Genomic DNA, 21,879 nt, shown 5'->3' on the forward strand with positions numbered 1-21,879 from the left:
CTAGCTACAAAATCATTAATTAGGCAAATGTGACCTTCTGTGCCAGTTTGCTCTTGAGAACCTGGACTCGCCAGAGCAGAGACATACAGGCAGGCTGGAAACACCCAACCTGTCCCCGGCAGCACTGAGCCTCCTGTGCCTGCGCAGCGAGAACACAGCCCCGGTCTGGCAGTCCCTGACCAACCAGCCACACCAGTCAGAGGCTGTGCCACACTCACCTGGGGGCTCAAATACCCCTTGCAAGGGCTCCAACCCACTCCTCAGCCCAAAAAGCAGCAGAGAAGTCTCATCTTCATGAAATGCCACCATTTAGATTGCATTCACCTCAGCCACCTCCCTCATCCCCAGGCATGCAGCACAGCCCCGCAGAGGCTCTCTGCCTACCCAGTGACCGCCTCTCCAGCACCTCTCCCCCAGATCTTTAAGGCAGATGTTAGGAAACTACTCCCATGATCCTACCCTGTTCCAGTCCAGAGGGGACCAGCCACATGCTGCTCTACACGCCCAGTTTCTCTCTCATGATGGGTCCTGTGGCTCAGAAACCGAGACAGTACACTTGCCCTGCCCTTCAGTGCTGGAGAGGGGGAACCATGCCTCATCCCAAGATGTGGTCAAGGCAAAGTCACTTCCAGGGGCAAGTGACAACCCAGAGATATGGCTCACATGAAGACCATTGTGCAAGCTCTGTGCCTGTCCCTCACCTCAGAGCCGAAGGGAGGAGAGGCTGTTTTTTCTCCAGCCAGAAGCCCACTGCAGGACCATGAAGCTTACAGACATCACCAGCGATACACAGCGCTGTTCACCAGCATGTAATTACGGTAAGTGTTTTTCAGTCCCTTGTTGCCCAACAGGAGCAAAGGCTTGAATGCCGCGTTCAACTACATTTTTACATGTAAGATTTTTACAGAAGATCTAAAAGTCACCAACTTCAAACAGAAGCAGCGCTGGAACCTAAGGGGTTGGAATGAGCAGTACCGCCAGCGACTGCAGCCAGGGAGCTCAGCCCCACCTGCTGGCAGGCACCACTTGAGGCAGGGACTTTGGGGTCACGCTTTGGGGGCACAATTGTCTCTGCTGCAGAAAGCTGGGGATTGATCTAAGTTACACGATCACAGAGTCTCACAGTACCTGCTATAATACACTACTGAGTAATAAGTACCAGAGAAAAGTTTACTGACGTTCCCAAAACGTGTATTTCATTTTATATTGTGATCAAGCTCTCAAGAGCAGCCAACTACTTGGAAAGGCAGAAGAACCATGCTAAGTCAGTCTTACAAGAACACTTTCAGAGGCCACAGGACAGAAGTTCTTTCCACAGTCCACAGGAAGGATTTCTCACGGAATTCAGGCCGTTGTTAGACTTCAGTAACTGCAACATGCCCTGGGTACGCTCTTCATGTGGCCCTTTCCATGCAACACGGTTCAGACAGAAGACTCACTGACCCCTACAGCTTGATCTGTGGCAGGGGTTTTGTGCCAAAGGCCTCTTCCACCTACTGCTTCTGCAGTGCCTGCTCTTTCAGTTGGTTGACAAGCTCTTCAGCATATACCTTAAAGAGTGGGACAGGGTCCTAAAACAAAGAGAGGATAAACCACTTAAAAGGAGTGAACCTGAGCAGCAGCAAGGGGTAAGTCTAATGGAGAGACCAGGGAGTCAGTGGTGTGAGAGTGCTAGCAGTGGAAACCAGAGAAATATGTGACTGGGTTTTTTTCAGTGGCTGAGCAAGGCAACCTGCGATGCCACTCCTCCACACACAGCTTCTGCTCAGCTCTGTGACCTTGTCTCAGAGATGACAGGCACCTGTGTGGGCCATTCATCAACCTTCCCAGTTCTGCCTGCAGATGAGAATCATCAGTAGCTCCCAGGGACCACTTTCCTTCTAAAAATGCTTCCTTCCCTCCCACCTCACATTGCCCTCTGACAGTTCTGTACTGAAGCACATTACATGAACCAACTCCTTGAAGGTGCTGGAGCCCCAGGGGGTTCAGGGCCCAGCACCACCTCGTGCAGTCAGTGCTCCTAACCTTTCCACTCCTGCTGCAGCCACAACAGGAGCTAACAGGTCTGGGGAAAATGTCACCATAATACCCCACCCACCCCAGGAAGTCCTTTTGCCCCAGCAGCTCTCTGGTGCACCCTCCTCTGCATATTGGCTCTAACAAGCGAGCTGCAGCGACAGAGGGTCATGAACCAGGTGGGCCCTGAGCTCATATCCACATGTCTCAAAGCACAAGTACAGCAGACAGCAACCAAAGGTAAAGATGTTCAGGCAACAGGGCACAAGTTCTGAGCCATTCTCCCAAACATCTCTCCCCTGATCAGGGCATCTGGTTTATAACGAGCTTTAACCCAGCCCCAGGTTTTGGGCACCCAAATTCAACCAGGTTCACGTGGCTACTCAGGAGTTTCTGAGCACCACTTCCATTGCTCAGGAATGCCCAGGCTGCTCAGATCAGCAGGACACACAGCCTAACGCAGCTAAGACATCTCACTGCTAACCACTACCCCAGGAACTCACCTTTTTTTCTAGGAGTCTCTGTTTTTCTATTGCTTCTTCTAAACTCAAGCCAACCCATTCAGCTTCCTCTTCTGGGATTGCAAATTCCTGTGACAAAAGGAACAGGTGGTACAGTCCTTCCAAGTGGCTAAGATACAGATCCTCTCTACGCCCAACCCACATAAACACGTAACCCACTAGGAACATTACTACAAACAAAACTTGCAAAATTGTTCCCTCATTTCTGGCAACCAAAGCCCACTTCCCTTCTTTCCCCTTAGCGAGGGTCCTGCTTTCTCTGACCAGTCGTGCCTGCTGCTGTGCCTCTCCTTCCTGGGGCTGTTTCTCAGCACAGCTCCATAGACTGCAGACGCTGGTGGCGTTTCTATGCTGGCCACCATTGCCAGCTGCACAACACTAAACTGCATGCAGGCAGTCTGGGCTCCTCGCTGCAGCACCAGTATGAATTCTCACTGCCGTTGGCAGTGCCAGCTACCAGTGCTTACTGCAGACCCTCGCTGACCTTGATCACAACACAAATAGAGGCTTCTGTCTTTCTAAGCGATCAGTACAGAAATTAGCAGCCCACAGAGAGACAAGAAAAACCTGACAAACAATGTTTATCTTCTCTGCCCATACCCTTAACCCTAAACACAGGACATTAACACTGGTTTTCGCTGTGACAGGATGATTAGGGCATTATCAACAAATATCACTGCAGACACCAGGCACGAATGGCAAGTCAGGCACCCACCTGGTACTTATTATAGATCGCCTCTCTTCTGGCTGGATCATCAGGATGCAGTTTTGGATCCCGCCGTGCAAGTCTCAGCAGCATTGTTCGCTTCAAATCCATCCCAAGCTTCGAGCCCATATCAGCTTTTGGAGTCTGGAGAGATAAAGTCCAACGTTAAACTCCACCAAGAACCCAGCTGCTAGAGATCACACCAATCTATCGGCACACAGACAATGCTGGCAGCTTATCCGCGTGCTGTGGAGGCTTTCGGGACACACGTTATGAAACGGGAAAAATGCTTTGGAGCCAATTTCATCAAGATTCTGATGTTTAAAACTAAAGGCTCCAATCAAGGGGTATTTAAGGCCAGAAGCTTTAGACCTGCACTAATATATTAACAACGGCAGATGCCTGCAGGCCTCTGAGTGAGGGCAGCATGGCCTGGCTGAGGCTGCTGCACAGTGAGTCCCGCCAGCCCTTACCTTGAGGATGTAGAAGTCGAAGCCATAGGCCTCATCAATAAGGTCTAGTGTCCGCATGGTGACGGTGATAGTCAGGGTGGTGTCCAGGATCTCGCTGTAGAACTGCCGCTCGAAGAGCTGTGGCTTCCATATTTTGGGCAGCCTGGTGGAGAGCTGGGCAGAGACCGGCCGTCAGGGCCCGGGGCGCTGCCGTCCGGGGGTGCTGCTGTCCGCCACCACGGCTGAGGCTGCACCAGGGGCCGCCTGGGCCGCCCCAGACGTGACCTCAGGCCGCAGGGGGAAGGCGGAGAGCGCGGCAGCAGGCCCCGGTCGCCTGACCCTCGCCCCCGGGCTGCGCACCGCCTGCCCGGTAACACTGACCTGGGGTACGGCAAGGCCGAAGCGCTCACCTTGTCATTACGAGCATATCGGAAGCCGCGGATCCAACCCTCGCCGCCCCAGAGCCCCTCGTGTGCAGCGCGCGGCAGGTACACGGGCACCGGCACGTCCTGCACCCTCTCCCGCTCCCCGGTGCGCGGGTTCCGCCGGTACCGCACGCCCAGCGGCCGCCAGTGTACGGGCGTGGGCGGCGTGTCGTCCTGCAGCTGGGCCAGGTAGTGCGCCGGCAGCCGCGCACAGATGCCCTCCCGCAGCCGCAGGGCCGGCCACAGCCGCGGCGCGTACCGGTGCAGCGGCATCGCCCGCCCGTCCGCGGCCACCACCGCCCGCGGCCACCACGGCCCGCTTCCGCTCCCAGCGGCCACCGCGGCCGGAAGCTGCCCCGGAGCCGCCTCTCATTGGCTGGCGCGGTCGGGCAGCCGGAGCGATGGCGGCGGCCGCAGGGGGCCTTGGCCTCCAGCGCAGCACCACGGGTTTGCCCTCAAAGACCATTACCTTTATTAAATTATAAAACTGTAAGCTTTAAAATTTACGGTATAAAATAATCACAGATATTAACAGCCAAAAAAAACCCAACCCAGCTATTTTTTTTCCCCAGACAGAGGAATTTGCTCTGATTTGACCCAAAATAATGAAGCGCCCTCCTCCCCCAGGCACCGCACGCAACCTGCGCCGGGGCCAACCGTCGCGGAGCAGGGCAAAAGCTGAATTTCAACGATCAAACACAAAACAATCACGTTACCGGGATTTCTCGCCCCAAAGCTCCTCCTGCCTGGCAGCGCAGAAGCCCCTGAACGAAAAGGCCCAATGAGGAATTATTGCTTTCTCCGGTAACCGGCACCCAGGCCAGCCCAGCGGCCTGGCACAGGCTGTGAAGGAGCGGCGGGTCACCTGCCTCAGTGCTGGGGCTGCAACGCCGCTGTGCAAACCAAGATGGGACCGGGGGGGGGGGGGGGGGGGGGCGGGGAAGAGCCTAAAAGTGTTAAAAGTTGGAGGAAGCCCTGAGGGCCCCACGTCCCCCGCTCCTGCCATGCTGTCGTGTATGGCAGCAGCAAAAGGCAACGCAGGGGACGTGGGTGCCGGGGGTGGGGGTGGTGGTGACACCACTGGGTGCAGGTGAGTGCCCTTCACTCATCCTGTGTCTGCTTAAGAAGTCGGGAGTTTCCAGAGGAGAGGAAGCAGGGGGGTAAAGTGCAGAGCCAAGCGGAAGGCTGGGTGCTCTCCAAAGCAAAGAAATAACCCCAGGGAGGCAAATCCTTCATTAATAGGTCTTTCCTCCCCAAAGCCACCTGAGGGGCTCCCAGCAGCATGCACCAGACCAGCCACAGCTGGAATAAACCAGCAAGGAACAATGTATTTGAGCCCTTATTTGTAGAATAAGGATGGGCAAAGACAACTTTCCTGGTTGCCACGTTTCTGCCCTTGCTTTCTGACACCTGCATGCCCTATAGTAAGGCAAAGGTGAGACAGACGCTGCAAAGGTAACTGTAGCCATCTAGGGAGCCCGTGGCAATGCTCCTGGCTGGGGTGGGACACTGCTGGTGGCCCCAGATCAGCCATGATTCCACAGCGCATCCAGCCTCTGAGGCACAGCAGGACAGAGGAACAGGGGGTGCGCAGCTCAGACACCACCCTGGACCACCTATGCTGCCACAGGCAGAGCTATGAGCGTGTCAAACCCACAAAAGGGAGGAAGACGGTAAATACCTGAACATTGAGAGAGGAAGGCGACAGTGCAGCAGCCTGCCTCCTTCCAGATGAGCTAAGAGGGCTAAATTTAGACTAAACCCTGCACTGCTGGGGGTTTCACAGTTCTGGACAAGATGCTGCTGATGCTTCTTGCATGTCCCTATACGGTATTTTTTTCACATTCCTGTTAAGTCTGATCCTGAATCCAGGACCCAAGTCCCAGCCTTGTTCTTTCCCCAGGCCCTGCCGCTGAATCAGGGCTAGGTAAGAGCAGCACCACCTGTTGCACAGGGAGGGAGGCTCCAGACCCCTGTGGAGACGGAGTCTGAGGGCCCAGGGCACGCTGAGATCAGCTCCCTCCCTCCCCATCAGCACCAAGGGCATGCAGCAGCATTTGCCCCCCAGATCAGAAGAAACCCGTTCTCTCGGGTTCAAATGCTGATTGCAGGATGGCTGGGGAAATCCCCGTCCCACAGTCCTCTGCTGGGACAGGGGGTACAGAGGAGAGCCCAGCAGCCACAGCCCTGGCTCCAGATCAGCGTGGGCTAAGCCCAAGCCTCATGGACACAGCAGGAGGGGAAGAAGGGTTGGCTATTCCCGCAGCGCCATAGGGAGGTGGGGGACAAGCTATTCCTTGATCTAGAACCATGAAAAGCCTGCCCTGTCCCAGCAGGAAAGCAGAGGTGGCCTCAAACCTGCCTTCACAAGACAAGCCCACCATCTTCATCTTTACACCAGGTCCACACTGCACCCTCCCAGCCAGCAAATGAGCATGTAAGAGGATTGCCGACCTGCAAGAGAGGGGCAACCCAGGCAAAGAGCAACCTCCCCAGCCCTCCACCTCTGCGACCAGGAGCCGAGCAGTTCAGGTCACAGCATAGAGCTCCTCACGGTCGTTCTGGCAGATTTGATAGCGACAAGTGAGCTTCTGTGACCAGGCCCAGGGCTTCTTATGCTTGTCCCGAGGAGGAAGCAGGAAAGCAACGCTGCAAGCCACCAGCACGTGCCAGATGCTGTGGGTGTAGTAATAGTTCTCATTGGTTTCCATGAATGCATATACTGAGATGGCAATGAAAGCCAAGGTGATCCCTGGGAGGAGGTAGAAAACCCAGCGCTTCCACGAGGAGGGATAGCAGTGCCTGCGCTTCACTCCATGGTAAACCTGGAGGTGTCGGAGCACAGAAGGGTTAAGGAGCCAACCAGAAACTTGGGCAGCCAAGCAGAAGCTTAGGCAGGGGGAAACAGGCAACGCTGCCTGACCCACGAGCACCTGCCAACCTCATGGCAAGAGGGCGAGCCTGCTGTCCCCAAGAAATTCAGCCTCCCCCCTTCTTGGGCCCACCTCCTGTGTACAAAACCCCCTAGCCAGCCGTGGCACCAAAGCCCAGCACAGATGCTACAGCTTCTGCTCAAGGCACAGGCAACAGCCAACCATTTTGGGACACCACTGCAGACACGGGTGTGCACTGAACTGGAACTGCAGCAGCTGGACTGTGCTCAGACCCATACCCTGGGGATTTCTCAGCTACTAGAGGGATGGAAGGTTGAATCTCTTGCCCTGCCCCCTGCCTCCACCTGGGTGTTTCAGGGAGATCAGGCCATGCCTGTAAATGAACTGGAGCCTGGGGTCTGCTGTGCCACCATTGTTCTCTGGAGGGGATCAAAGGGCAGAAGGACCTGCCAGGCTGCCCTTACTTACCCATGCTGCAATCATGATGATGAGGGCAAAGAGGCAGGGACCCATCATGTTCCACACCCCTCTGCGGTCCAGCTGCAGGGACATGGCAATTAACAGGGTCCCCAAGATGAAAAGGACCTGGGAATGAGACACCACCACTACTGTCAGTAGCTCACCTGCTGCCAGAGCACAGCCAGCCATGCCAGAGGCAGCGGGGGCTTCACCTCCTGGCCACCCACCCCTGTGTGCACACAGGACTCGGGAGTAGCATCTTCCAAAGAAGAAACCAGCGGACCCACAAACCTTTCCCACAAATATCAGTCCCTTCGGGCCCAGTCCTACAAGCACACAGGTTCATGATACAAATTCCTGTGACAAAACAACCCGCTGGTTTAAAAATCAGGGTGACAAACAGGCTTTGTCACCAGGCTGGGCTGTGTCATTGAAACAGCCGTGAGAGGGCTCGGCATGGCAACCCGTGGCTTGGCTGGCTCAGGTCTGCCTTTGCTGCGCAGGGGTACCTGACACTCACGTATTTCAGGATCTTCTTTACCCGGGACATGCACAGGATCGTTACCCAGATGGACACCACAGAGCCCAAAAAGTCACAGTATTGTAGTGTGTCATAGTCCATGATGCACATCACCGCAACGCCTGGCTGGTCACATGCGTGGTAGAACTAGAACCAAGGACAAAAGCAAAGGCTGGCATGAATCCAGCAGCACCACAGCTTTCTGGGCAGGAGAAAGCTCAGCCCGTGGCAGCCAGGACTCCCCCGGCAGTGCCTCCAGGAGACCAAACCACTGTGGCATTACAAAAAGCAGATGAGAGCAGCCATCAACCTGCATCCTCCCAGCAGCAGCCAAGAGCTCCTAGGACAGCACCCTTCAAGTGTGCAATACTCCTGCCCCACCTCTGCTCCCTGGGGTCCTACCCCCAAATATGAGCACCCACGGCGTAGGTGGAAGGACCTAGTAAAAATAACACTGCTGCCAAGTTCTGAAGGGGCAGGGCATGTCCATGGAGGTGCTTCTCCAGTAATTCAGAAGCTGTGGAGCTCCAGGATGGACTGCCACACCAAGGACCTCAGTCTGATGCAGCATTCCTGGTGCTCAGGGGAGCTAGCAGGGGACCCAACAGAAGGCAATACTTACCGTGGAGAAGAACATGGTGTAGGTGTAGACGGAGGCCTCCACCAGGTAGTAGCGATAAACAGCAACTGCTATTGCCGGCAGGAACATGAGGTTGCTCAGGGTGAGCAGGAGGGTGGCCAGGTTCTGCACACCAACAGACTGGGCCTTGGTATCATCTGTGCAGCTCCACCCCCCCCAACCTGCAGAGCAGAGAGGCTTGTGTGGATCTCAAATGCCCTACATTGTCCTCCCGCAGCACCCAGCAGCAGCACCCAGCAGGAGCCTGGGATGCTTCAGAAGAAGCAATCACACCCCCAGGCTATCCCTGACTCTCCTCTCCCTTGCTCCATCAGCCACTGTTCTCAGGATGGTCTCATTACTCATGGCATGCTCTGCTGTGCAAAGTCCCAGGGAACCCCAGCAGAGCCCCATATCTGCTCCAAGGACATCCCCCAGGTTGCTCCCAGTAGCAGAGGCCATCCTACATTCCACATGGGTCTATCCAGACTGGTACTTTTCTTCCCCACAGTAACTCAACTCACATGCTACTTGCTGGTGGTACATCAAGCATTCGAAGGTCGGATGCTTCACATGATGGTATAATCTGGGTGCAAGCTCCCTTCAGATCCCAGGAATCAGGGCGCAGAATGATTCACAGCACTGAGGAAAACATTGCGCTCCTGTCCCACCTACCACAGTGGGGCAGACTGCAAAGCCAGGCCAGGTTGCTCTGGGCCTTGCCCAACTGCATTTTGAAGATCTCCAGGGATGGAGACCTGGGTACTGTGCAGATGTGAACAACTGATGGGGGAAATTGTCATCTTTGATTTAGCTGAAGTTTCCTTGCTGCAGCCTATGTCTGTGGCCTCTCGCCCTTTCCCTGTGCTCCCCCAGAAGAGCCTGGCTCCAGGGTCCTTGTAACCCCCATGGGCAGCAGATTCTATCCCCTTCCAACTCCTCTTTTCCAAGGTGAGCAAACCTACTGCCTCAGCCCACAGTGACACGTAGCTCTGCACAGGACAGCAAAGTGACAATCTCCTAGAGGACAGTGCATGACACTGGGCACAATTCTGTCTGCTCACTGGATACCAAGGACTGAGCTGAGACAGTCTCTTATGAATAAAAACCTGCCTTTTTTTCTTTTTTTTTTTTTTTTAATTATTTTAATTCAAGATCAGGATGCCCGCTCCTTCTGGGGAAAGGAGTTCAGTCACAGGGCAGCCTGGGTATATACAGGCACACCGTGGTCAAGAAGCAGAGTTAAAAGTAGCATCCATCCCATTACAGTGCCACCAGAAACCAAGACAGCAGCTCTGCCCCTTCTGCGGGCTCCCTGCCAGGCAGAGCCCAGGCAGGCTGCTCTCCACTTTATTTCTGGGTCACGAATATGCAGATGGGGCATTTTGCTCCAAGTGATTCAGCAGAATGCTGTCCTCAGCCTTATTCCCCAGTTCCCTTGGGCTGCTCTGTGCTTCCCAGAACCTGGAACCCTTCGGGGAAATTAGGATGCTGTTCTCCATCTCAGTCCTCACCGGCACTGCAGCAGACAGCAAAGACATCCTGGCTCAGGCCCAAAGCAATGCTGAACCACATTCTGCCTTGCCCTTCTGCTGAGAGCAGATACACCTGCCCACCCAGGCACAGCAGAGCTATCATCTTCCCTACGATCTACTTCCTACTACCACTGACTGCCGCCCAGTCTTCTCATACCATTAAGATAATTAGCAGCTGACACAGATGTTCCTTCTCCAGGGGCACCTCGGAGTCTAAGGGCTGGCCTGCCCGCTGGCTCTTGGCAGGAGGCAGAGCACCATGGCAAAGCACAGGCAGGGACTGCAGCCCAGCGTCATCACACCCCGCACCAGGACCCTTGTGACAAACCTCCCTGAAGGGCACAGGCTCCAACACAAGCATTTTCAGGCAGCCCTACTGGCTCCCTGGTCTCTCTGGGGATGCTCAAAAGCACCTCTCCAAACCCTGGGGGACTCCAAGATGGAAATGAAACTCCAAGCTGTCCTCAGCCCGACTGCCCATTTCCTCTGGGGTGCTCTGTGCTTCCCAGAACCCAGCACCCCTCAGGGAAGTCAGGATGCTTCCAAAGAGCCTGCCACAGGCTCTTTGGGCAGGCACTGCAATACCAGGCTGCTCCTGGCAGCCACAGCGGACCCCAGCTCCTCTACTCAAACACCACCACTGGAAAATGTGTCCTCCCCTTGGGGAGGTTGGCAAAGCTTCCTAGGAAAAGGCACTCACCAGCCTTGCAGCTGCAGCCAGCATAGAGGTAGCCGTGTCTTCTCAGGAGGCTGCACTGCCCGTACGGCCCACAGTCATTGAAGCAAGGGGTGAGATACGTGAAGACCGTTACTTTGGCTTCTGCGGCATTGCATTCACTGCAAGGAGAGCAGGTCACACTGGCACCCCGCTCCTTCGGGGCAGCCTTGCACCCAGGCAGCACTCTGCTCCAGGGGGTCAGGCCACACTCCTGCACCAAGCTCCCCGCTACTTTGCGATCTGCTCCATCACTCCCAACAGCTAGGAGCAGAGTTGGCTCTCTCTCCACTTGAGCTGCCAAACCGATGTGCAGGGAGGTATCAGCTCTCCCCAGACCCCCACAGCAGACCCCAGTGCCCATGACTGGTACTCAGGACCAGCATCGCCAGCACTGTTTCACAGTGCACGCTCAGGGCCTTACACAAGGAACCAGCAGTAAGGCAAACTGCAGGAGTATGGGCACAGCTGCCTGCATCTCAGAGACTTCCTTGAAGGAGGAAGAGCAGCATTTTCATTTACCAGTTTGTCACCTCAAAATCTACCTGGGGAAGGGGAAGTTCATCCAGGCAAGCTCTGCCATCTGCAATCTGCATGAGATGAGCCAGCTCAGCACCAGACAAGCTGCTTGGGCATTCACAAGGGAGCAAGTCAGCAGTGCCACCCACCTCCTTCCCCCTCTGCAGCCACAGTTCAACTGCTACCAGGTGAGAGGAGCCCACAGCGCAGCGGTGAGGACAGGGGTTCAGTTTTGCTCACACTAGCAAAGGGCAGGGGGATGCAGAGGCAGAGTGCCCTGAACTGGCCCCAGGGCAGGATGACGCCAGACTCACCCCTGGCCCTTTGGGCAGATGAGCTGCAGGGAGAGGAACCAGTCATCTGTCTGCGGGTACAGGACAATCAGCATCGCTTCCGCAGAGGACGTGCTCACGCTCAGAGGGTAGCCCTGGAAAAAAGCTTAAAGAAAAGGGGGTGCTGTGATGTGCCAAGACTGGGGGAGAAGGGCCCACAGCAATCCCAGGCTCTGACTGCACAGGAATTGGATGCTCCTGTGGCTCCTTGCTCCCACCCTTAGGAGGCAACAGGGGGATGGAGAGGACTCTTGCTCCAGAGACCCTTCTTTTTTTGTTTCATCTCAGCTCTCAGTACCTACATAGACAGCACAGGGCACCTGGAATAGCCTGTTCGCTTGGCTAGTCCTCCAATGCAGATCTTGGCTTCTCTGCACACTGGCAATACCTTGACCATCCCCAAACCTTCTGCCAATGAGGCCGGAAGGACCCTAGCTGGTAATCAGACCCTCCTTTGGTGGAGGCTAACTCCTGGTGCCAGACTAGCACCAGCACCCTGGGCATGTGCCAACATGAAGACCTCAGGAGGGTCCGTGCCGAAATCGGCTCATGCCACAAAGTCCTGAGTCAACAAATGGCTCACAAGGTCTAAAAGCAAAGCCCCAAGACAGCATAGCTGAGCTCTCATACCTGTGCTGCAGTTCTGGGTGGCATTGAGGGACAGCACCGGCGAAGCAGCACTCACACACGCTACCACGGTGCCATTGGCCAGGCTCACGGATGTCTGTGCAAACACAGCAGTGTCCCATGTCAGAGCACCCCAGTGCCACCCCCCTGCACAATTCATCTCCCATGCTGCCCACAGTATATGGAAGCAGCAGGTGACAATAAATCCTGCAGATCAAGGTCACCCATCAGTTCAGCAGCTCTTTCTGGGCAAAGCTGTGTTCAGCTCACCCTGTGCTGCCACTGTGTCACATGCTGGCTGAAAGGCAAGAAAGCCTCCTGGGGGACTGCACGGGAGGAACTGCTCCAAAGCTGGGGCACTTGCACATCGCTTCAGCATGAGCACAGTGTGGCAGAAGTCCGAGGCAGCAGGACATCAGGGCTGAGCCCTGCTCCAGCCCTCAGGAAGTTTCAGAGAATTTCAGGGGGCTGATTTTAGGGTGTCACTGAAGGAGCCTGGGAAGCAGCGACCTGGGCAGGGACATCCCTGGGTTTGCCTGCTCAGTCTCCTCTCCTGGTGGCAAGGCACCAGGCTCCCGTGCAGAAGATGGCACTGCAGCTGCTTTCCATTTTGTCTCCTCTGCATCACTTCCCCCACGTGCCAGCAACCTGTGGCATTTGAATCAGAGCTGGCAGATAGGACATGTTGGAAGCAGCTAAAACAGGCTCAGTGTTTTGTGACAACAAAAAAAGTCCCACTGGCACCAACGACCCCTGGAGTTTGCTGATAAACCAGCCCAGGAGCAGGCACAAAGCCCCTCGAAGGGGAGACAATCCCATCAATCAGCCTCCGCACCTTGTTAAGCAGGAGACTGACGACAAGGGAACCGCCGCTATCCACGCCAGTGTTCAGGTTGAGGAGGAGGAGGGTCGGGGACAGGGAGTTCACGGGCACACTGGGACCATTCAAGAGTCTGTAGCGCACGGACACCACATCCAGGTCCTCACGGACGATGGGCTGGTTCTGCAGGCAGAAGCTCCTCTTGTCGGACGCATTGCGTGAAGCCTCTCTGGTAGACAGAGTGGAGCTCCCTGCCGCTCCTGCACTACCCGGTCTGGGACCAGTTTGGCTCTGGTTTAGGCTGCTGAAGTTAAGGAATGAACTGGTACTTCCTGGTCTGCAAGCTATAAAGTAAAAAAAGGAGATGAATAAGAACAGCCAGGACTAGCACCTCATCCAGGCAGGGCCCCAGCAGCTCCAGACCTTCAAGTGATAGCACAAACTGTGCGTATTTCAGCTGGTTCATGCACTGCAGTATGGCTACAGCCCCCGAAAGGCACCATCTGTGCAAGGGGAACTCCAGCAACAGCATCCACAAGTTGGGACACTGATGGAAGCCAGACACCAGTACAGTGGGTGGAAGCACCCTGGAGCTGTGGGGGAGTGGGAACAGAAGAAGAGATAACACAGAGCATCAAAACACACCAATGTACCCAGGGAGCATCACTAGCCAGTGGCAGAGCACAGCACTTGGCTGTTCCATAACAACAGGCTGCACAGAAGTCTCTACCAGTTCCCCAGACGTGAGCAGACAAGGGTGAGCAGGAGAAAGAAGCTAACCCAGTGTAGCTACAGGCACAAGCTGTCACATCGTGGCAGATGGAGCTGCATGTGACATTTGGGTCCCACTGCTGGAACCTGTCCATCACTCCCAGAGAGCCTTAAGGCTCCTCTCTAACCCTGCCAGGCCCTCCAGCGCAGGGGATGAGGAGGGGATGGCAGAACCCCAGCAGAAAAAACACAAATCTTTGAAAATGTACCTAGTTGGTGAGCTTCCAAGAGTCAGACAGGGATTATGGTCACATAGTAAGAGGATGCAAAGGTGCCTATCACAGCCACAAGGACCTTGTGACCTCCTGAGTCACAAGGTGTCACCTGAAATGGTGACATCCCTTCACTACAACCCAAGACCTTACCCCAGGTAAACCTCTGTGGAATGGTTTCCTGTCTGTAGCCTGCTTATTGCCAATCGACAGTCAACATATCATTACTGTCTGGCGCATCTACCCAAAACTGTTCTCCCCAAAACCATTTTCCCCACCAGATTTTAAGCCAGCCACTGCTTCCCAAACAGCCTTAGGGAAATATCATTGCTTCAAAGACCCTGAAACTGTCAGGCATTTCCAAACCAGGCAGCTCCAGGAAGTATCCCTCTTGGGTGAACATCAGAGCCTTCGCTTTTGACCCCAAAGCAATAACTGGGTCTCAGCCCCGAGGATTTTACCCAGGCAATCAGCATGCTGGGGAACGCAGACAGCTACAGCCAGCCACCCAAAGGGCCAAGAGGGACACAGTAGACATGGAGTTCTCTCTTGTCCTGCCCACAGGGCTAGAGAAAGCTGAAGCCCACCTGTGAAAGAAGCCAGCATCTCCACCAACACACTGGCATTGGGAGCACCGAGACTCTCCACCATGATCTGCAGCCACTTCTCCCAGGGGGGCGAATCCAGGGTCAGGCTGCAGTTGACGTTCCCCGTGCAGGTGATGATCCTTTGGAAGGACTGAGGCAGAGTGATGGAGCCCAGCACTACCCGCAAGGCGCACGCTTTCTGCTTGCTTGCCATGCAGCTTCGCAGCTCAAACCGCATCCCTGCGGCATGCTTGGGAACAAAGACCCTGCAGGAGAAGGGACCAGCAGTTTGCAGAGCTTGTACTGTCAACACAAGCCAGCCATGCCCCACCACAGCCCCCAGGACTTTGTGGCAAGAACTAGATTGTCCTGGTTGGTGTTGTGAAAATCCTTCCCAAAGAAAACATCTCAAAGAACTAAAATTCCCGCAACTGAACCTCTAAGACCGCCCGGGAGGAGTTGGAGAAGGGTGCTCATGTGCTCCCCATGGAACCCCTACCACTGCTGCAGGAAGCCTGGCCAACAGGCTTGGGGACCCCCCAGCTCCAGCCCCAGGGAACAACAGTGGCTTCCCCTAAGCAGCATCGGTGGGAAATCCCACCCCACCACGGCCCTGAGCCTTTCCATCCGCTGCTCTCACTCACTTGACATGCAGTGGCTTAGCAGGTGAGACGACCGTTTGTGACATGGCAATGCCAGGCTCCAGGACAGGCATATCAGTGAGTCTGAGCACAAACATATCTGCCTGGAACATATAGGGGCATGGAGTGGAGAAACCCTGCAGGAGGGGAGAGCAGACGGGTCAGCTGTGGCGAGACACACTGGGCAGAGTACAGTGGCTGAGACCCTCAGCAGGACCCTCACCTTCACTTCAATCCTGCCAGCAGCCTCAGGGAGATGGGCAGCAATGAACCAGTCTCCAGCAGCAGGGGTGGTGATGTTCACAAAGGTGGCATTTTGCACAGCACTGCTCAGAGTGATACTTATGTTATAGGAAGGACGGACGGTTGCATTTGCAGGAAAACGAGTGCCCAGTGGATTAATTACAGGAGGTGCTCCATAGCGAAAGTGCCTGCGAGAGAAAACAGAATGCAAATAAATCAGGGATGCAAAGACACTGGCAAGATAAACTGGGATACAAACTCATCAGCGGACACCCAGGCTGGCCTGGGATCGGAGGGGGAGCAGCCTGGAAAACCCCCACATTTTCAAGTGGACCACAGGAGCCATCAATTTCATCTGGTGAGGACTGGCTGCTATTAGCTTATCCGGGATTTATTTAGAGATTGGTTTAACTTGCCTGCTTATTAAGATAAGGATTTACATGGTTCCATCAAGCCTGAAAGCAAATTTCCATGCTCAGTAAGGTTAAGCCCCAGCCGCAGGACTACTCCTTTTTTTTATAACCATGAACAAATACCCCATATAGGCTAAATCACCAACAAAAAGCTTTAATTTTCTAGCTAAGATCTGCATCTTCCCTATTTCCTCTTTTAAGAAGGGCAGGCTGACAGACTAAAAAGGTGTTTACCCAGTAAGGTGCATGTGACTGACTTCAGTACACCAGCACTTCTGCTTTCCAGATACACAGCCCAATGTTTGAGGCAGCAGAAAAGCAGGCAGCTAAGTAACACGCGAGATATTTATTTGGGCAGCCAATTTGGCATTTAATTTGCTCGCTTTTGGACTGCTGTGCAACAACACGTAACAGGTCCAGCAAGCAGGCGGGACAGGTTTTTATTAACCCATTTGAGCTTAGCTGGGCTGGTCTGCATTTCTTTGGGTATCATTTTGCTGTTGCCTTGTTCCTCACATCCCCAAGCTACTGGAAACCCTTCTGGGAAGCAGGAAGTAGGAAGATCATGTGTGCCAGGCTGCTCTGGAGCAACTAGGAGCACCAGTCTGTGCCCAGGACAGACCAGGGAAACGCAAGCCAAGCAGCTTCAGTCGCTCCCAAGACCTCTGTGGAGTGGGTGCCAGACACCCATGTGTCTCCATAGGCACTTGCCCAGGAAACTTGGTACTCTCCCAAGATACAACTCAAAGTCTTGCAAGTTTTTGACCTCAAATCCTCCAACAACTCAAGTACCGCTTAAGCAGCATTTCTTTCACTGGCATTGAGTTTGCAATCTCCTCATGCTCTTGTGTCTGCAGGACTCAGTGTTCCTCCCCTGTCTCTGCTTCACACACAGCCGCATCCCCTACAAGTGTCCCCCGTCTCTTTAGTTCCTCTGTACTGGGGAATTCATCCACCTCCAATTGGTTTGGGACTTCTCAAGCCCCTTGTAGTCCTGCCACATCCTTTGGTACCATGTGCAGGATCCTGCCAGGCACAGAAAGGTCCAGGAACAACTTTGCTCATGAGCAGTAACACCAGCCTCACCGTGAAGCTCTCTCCATGTTTCTAAGGCATCCCTTAGACACCACATCTGACAGACAGCCCCAGATCCACTGTTAACACCAACACAAAATGCTCTACAGGTTTAAACACAGATTTAGTGTTAATACATGAAGAAACTGTGGCTGCTGCAACTGGGGAACAGATGCCCAGCCTCCTACAACTAACCAATCACAGCCATGAGCAACAAGGACAAGAGAAGGACTGGCAGCCCACATGGGACAAGCACTGGCACAGGGACATACATACACTGTGATCTCCATGCTGGTGCACTCAGGTCCTTTCCCCCGGGAGGCCTGCAGAAGCCAGCGAAGCAGCACAGTGTCTTCTGGCACATGGAAGTGGAAAAGCTTGGCGTTGCCATACCAGCTGTAGAAGGACAGCTTCTGTGCGCTCTGAGAGAAGTACTCAGAGACATACAGGGAGTCTGAAAGGGAGAGAGCACAGCAGTTGCTGGGGCAGGCTGCAGGGCACCACACCTGCCCACAGAAGCACACAGGAGTTTTAAGGTTGCTGGAGAGGAGCCCTTTGTGTCCCTGGTTGCTCATCCCAGTCCCCCTAGGTGATCCACATTGCTCCTCTAGCTAGAACTGCCCACAGCCCTCCTACAAAACTATCACCTGGAGCCAGAGAGCACTAAAAGATGCCTTAACTACACTCTGTGAGATGTGCTCTGAAGATGACAGATCACAGGAGATGCTGAGGAGAGGAGGAGGAGAAGTTGATGGCACAAGAAGACGTGATGGAGTAGGCATCAGCAAATGCTGGGGCAAACAGTGCAGAGCAGATGGGTGCAGGTAACACAGGGGTGCTCCAGGTTCCAGCAACAGTTTATGGTGCCAACAGGGAAGAGCTGTGCCCTTGTCTGTCCCTGCTGAGTGCACAGACTGATGTTACCCATCTTACCCAGTTCAGGACACACATACTGTGCAACATGCTGCCTTCCTGTGATGCCCAACATGATGAAAATTCATGTGCTGCAAACCTAACCCTGCTTTCAGATGTACCTTCCAAAGTCTAAAGATTTTCCTGCCTGGAAGAAAGCTGCTGGGATAGTGAGAACAGCTCTAGGGTAGGCTGAAAGGTCATGCAAGAATGCAACAGCCATTCAGTCAAAGTGCTATCGGGACTAGGTCCTCCATCCACCCCTCTGCCCATCTATGCCTACAGACCACCCCCAGCCTGCTGATAATTTCACCTGCAAAATTTTACATTGGTGTTATTGTCAGCAAGAAACCAGCCAGACTGCAACTCGGGGACAGAAAAGAAACATCACACCAGGGTTGAGAAGAGCACAAAACTGCACAGAGACAGCAGAACCAAGGCCATATTGCCCACCCAAATACAAGGTTCATAACACTCAGTAAGGGGGCAGAAGAAGATGTCTCCATATCTCTGCTGAGTCTTCTCAGATGCTCCTTTTCTACTCTGGAATTCCCTGGAGTGGGGCAAAACCATGGCACCTTTCAGACGCAGACTCCTCATTTCTATCAGAGAATAAAGCAGCAAGCATGGTTTAATTTGCCGTCCTCTGACGCTGCACAGGGTCATGCTGGACACACAGAGGTCCCAACTCAGTTTAAGAAAGATGCCAAAAAAAGAGAAAAACAGTTCTCAGGCAGGACCAGAGCCTTGGGATGTACTTCATGTCAAGAGGCATCTAATCCAAGCAGGAACTACGATTCATGCCCCAAAGCAGGATGCACGCTGGCCTGTACCCACGGCGCTGCAAAGAGACAGGAGCGGTAATCATGGGTTTAGTTCCTTGGCAAATTACCAAATCAAAGCCTCCAGGCACACTGCAAACCCAACAGGGAAAGGAGGAAACAGGAAAGCAAGAAATACCAGCCACACAAGCCAAATGGAGGATTTGCTTGTGGAGGAAGAGTGTGGCCACGCCACCTCACCGCAGGGACTGCCCCGGCTGTGCACCCATGGGGTCCAGCCAAGGGAGCAGCACTTTTTAATGCACAGGGCCAAGCAAGGTCACAGGGAAGGGTGAGCCTTGAGCAGGACAGCCAGAAGTCCACAGCCCGTGGCCAGAGCTGTTCCGCTGCGGTCCCCACGCCGGGGTTCCACTGCTCTCTAGGCCAGCAAGGAGCAGAGACCACAAAAGGGGCTTTTCAAGCAAATGCTCCCTGGCTGCCCCGCCAGTGCAGTGCGTGGGCTATTACAGACAAGAGTTGGCTGTGATGCCCTACAAGCCCAGTTACATCTCGCGCATGGGAGCTACAGAAAGGAGCAGTCTTTAACCGGTGGTGTCTATAGCTCCAGCTGCACTCTGCATGCACACGGCACGTTTGTTTCTGGAAATCCATGGAGATGTTTGGGCATAGGATGAGGGCAGACAGGGACACAATGTGTGATTAGAGCTGGGAGAGCCCTGGTCCTGCTCAGTGCAACAGGTCCCACCTGACAGCCTGCATGGGGATAAGCCCTCTCACCTCAATGCAAGCTGCTCCAGCCCTACCGGCTGTCAGGCTCTGCAAGGCCAACAGCCACGGTCACCACCCATCCAGCACGTTCTCACAAAGCTAAAGTGTGATTTGTGTGGTTTTGGGGGAGAAGAGGGCAGGCAGGCTGCAAAATTAAAACCTCCAGCCATCAGCAGCGCTATTTATTAAGGACTGGTCAATTATACAGAAAGAGCTCAAGCGCAGTAACAGGTCAAGGGCAGGCTGGCAGACCCGTCCTGCCCACGCATTACCTGAGACCAGGTTTGCAGCAGCTGTGGCTGTACCAACAAAATGCCAACGTGGACAAAGTCCGCTCACACACAGCTTCTCCCGGCGACAACTGGCCAAGCACCCGCTCGCTGGCTTTGCTGTGCTGGGCACCCGAGAGCTGCACCAGAGGGTGGGTAAACCAACTCCCAGGGCACTCTCCGCCTGGGCTAACAAGGAAATACCACAGGCACATAAACTGAGTATCAGCAGAGAAAAGCCAGAAAGACAGGTCACTGCAGGCAGGGCGTGCGCTCCGGCAGCCCATTTTTGCATCGAGGGCGCGTACTCTAGTATTTGCTGTGCCCTGTATGTGTCTGTCCCCATCTATTCAGTATGCTCTGCGCCAGCATGGCAACACCTGGAAAGTCCCACTCGACTGTCCCATGATGTAAAACAAGCCTTTAAACTGAGCAAGGGAGTTGTCAAATGGGTGTTGTTTCCATCCTCTCCTATACAGATTTCACATAAGCAGATTTCAAACATATGATGCAAAACCCCAAGTGTTTTTCAGACAAGAAACAAGATGTGGTAGAATCACAGAGTGTGCAAATGTCTCTCTAGGGATGCACTCTGCCCTAAGTTACTCCAGGAAGGGGTTTGGTGGACTTGGCAGCGTTATGTTGGACTCAACGATCTTACAGGTCTTTTCCAACCTCAACGATTCTGTGCAGAGAGGAGATGTGTTATTTGAATTTCAGAATAAAGAGCCGCCTGTGACAGCTTGCGTTTGTTTGTCCACAGATGATCTCACGGCAGTTTTAGAAAATGATACCTGGACTGCTGGTTTCAGGGCTTCCCACCAGAAGCATGAGGCCCTCCTTTCACAGCAGATGCTGTCTAAAGCTACCGAGATGGCGATCAGTCCGACTCAGGAAAGGACATGACTATGTGGCAGGATGTCCGGCTGTTTATCGTGTAACAGAAACCCTGTTCCTTTCACCCCGGTCAAAACCCCACCTGTAGCTGCTGAAGAAAGAAGACCCCTTGCTCCTCTGGGGAGGAGCTGACCTTGGCCAGCGCCCAGACCTAACCCTCCTGAGGCATTCCCCCACCGATGGCACAGCGCCGAGACACAGCACCCCGCACCCCTCCGGCACAGGGGGCCCCTGCGGGGCTGGCTGCCCAGCTAGCAGGAAGCCAGCCGAGGGTGGGCTGGGGGCAAAAGGCCGCTTCACCCGGCGGCTCCCGGAGCAGCCTCCCTGCTCTGCCGACTGCGGGTAAGTGCCACCCACCATCACTGGCTGATAGCCACTACCGGCACAAGCCCACCTCCACGATGGGGTGCAGAAGGCAACCAACCATCCCTCCCCAAAGCCCCCACCGTCGGCCGGCCCTCCGGAGGGGGAGGCACGGCCCCCGGGGAGCCCACCGCCCCACCAGAGCCTCCGCTCTCACCCTTCGTGCCCCGGCAGCACCGTGACCCGACCGCCGGGCGGGACCGGCGCAGCCCCAGTACGGCCGGAGCCCGACGCTGCCCGCCCCACGCGTGCCCCACGGTGGGCGGCTCGCAGAGCCCCCGGTCCCTCGGGAAATCACGGGGCCACCTCACAGCCAGCCCCGGGACCCGCGGGACCGGCTACCGGGGCTAGCGGGCGGGCAGGTGCCCGCTCACTTCGACGTAACCCCGTGGGTCTCCCACTGGCGCCTCTGCGCCCCGGGACCCCTAACCCCGCCCCGTCCCCGTTCCCCCGCCGCCGGCCGGGACTCACCGGGGCCGGTGCGGTTGCCGCGGCCGGCGGGGAGCGCCAGGAGCTGCAGCAGCAGCAGGAGCAGCAGCAGCAGCAGTAGCCGCAGCAGCAGCAGTAGCCGCAGCGGCGGGCCGGCCCCCCGCACCATGGCCGCCCGGCGCTACCCCGGCATCGCCGCCCGCCGCCCGGCCCGCAGCGCCATCCCCGCCGCCACCGCCCCCTTCCGCCGGCCGCCCCGCCCCGGCCCGCCCCCCGGAACCGCCGCCCCCCGGAACCGCCGCGCCGGGGGGAGCCGCGGAGTCGCGGTGCTCGGGGGCAGGCAGGGGTCTGCGGGGTG

The 21,879-nt window shown here is 55.2% G+C and overlaps 2 protein-coding genes across 2 annotated transcripts; both read right to left on the minus strand.

Annotated features, from left to right (window-relative positions):
• Positions 1-1,145: 1,145 nt before the first annotated feature.
• Positions 1,146-6,338, minus strand: MRPL28 (mitochondrial ribosomal protein L28). Its single transcript, XM_080384568.1, has 5 exons — positions 4,106-6,338; positions 3,717-3,869; positions 3,253-3,387; positions 2,520-2,606; positions 1,146-1,571 (listed from the first exon to the last, which is right to left on the minus strand). The coding sequence occupies exons 1-5, from the start codon at positions 4,391-4,393 to the stop codon at positions 1,494-1,496; spliced, it is 741 nt and encodes a 246-aa protein (XP_080240694.1). The 5' UTR covers positions 4,394-6,338; the 3' UTR covers positions 1,146-1,493.
• A 140-nt stretch (positions 6,339-6,478) lies between these two features.
• On the minus strand, positions 6,479-21,775 carry PGAP6 (post-GPI attachment to proteins 6). Its single transcript, XM_080384525.1, has 13 exons — positions 21,564-21,775; positions 17,378-17,555; positions 15,595-15,802; positions 15,375-15,508; positions 14,731-14,996; positions 13,176-13,504; positions 12,344-12,437; positions 11,696-11,819; positions 10,848-10,984; positions 8,616-8,794; positions 7,994-8,140; positions 7,483-7,599; positions 6,479-6,945 (listed from the first exon to the last, which is right to left on the minus strand). Exons 1-13 carry the CDS (start codon positions 21,688-21,690, stop codon positions 6,649-6,651), a joined length of 2,337 nt encoding a protein of 778 aa, XP_080240651.1. The 5' UTR covers positions 21,691-21,775; the 3' UTR covers positions 6,479-6,648.
• Positions 21,776-21,879: the final 104 nt, after the last annotated feature.

Source organism: Falco punctatus (genome assembly GCF_963210335.1).
Source record: "Falco punctatus genome assembly, chromosome: 4".
Classification (NCBI taxonomy): domain Eukaryota; kingdom Metazoa; phylum Chordata; class Aves; order Falconiformes; family Falconidae; genus Falco; species Falco punctatus.

Coding starts and splice junctions, on each gene's coding strand:
- MRPL28 (XM_080384568.1), bottom strand. CDS start 4,393: ATGCCGCTGCACCGGTACGCGCCGCGGCTGTGGCCGGCCCTGCGGCTG. Junction 3,870..4,105: donor GATATGCTCGTAATGACAAG/GTGAGCGCTTCG, acceptor GTCTCTGCCCAG/CTCTCCACCAGGCTGCCCAA. Junction 3,388..3,716: donor TCGACTTCTACATCCTCAAG/GTAAGGGCTGGC, acceptor TTATCTCTCCAG/ACTCCAAAAGCTGATATGGG.
- PGAP6 (XM_080384525.1), bottom strand. CDS start 21,690: ATGGTGCGGGGGGCCGGCCCGCCGCTGCGGCTACTGCTGCTGCTGCGG. Junction 8,795..10,847: donor TGGCTGCAGCTGCAAGGCTG/GTGAGTGCCTTT, acceptor TCTGCTCTGCAG/GTTGGGGGGGGTGGAGCTGC. Junction 7,600..7,993: donor TAAAGAAGATCCTGAAATAC/GTGAGTGTCAGG, acceptor TCTCATTCCCAG/GTCCTTTTCATCTTGGGGAC.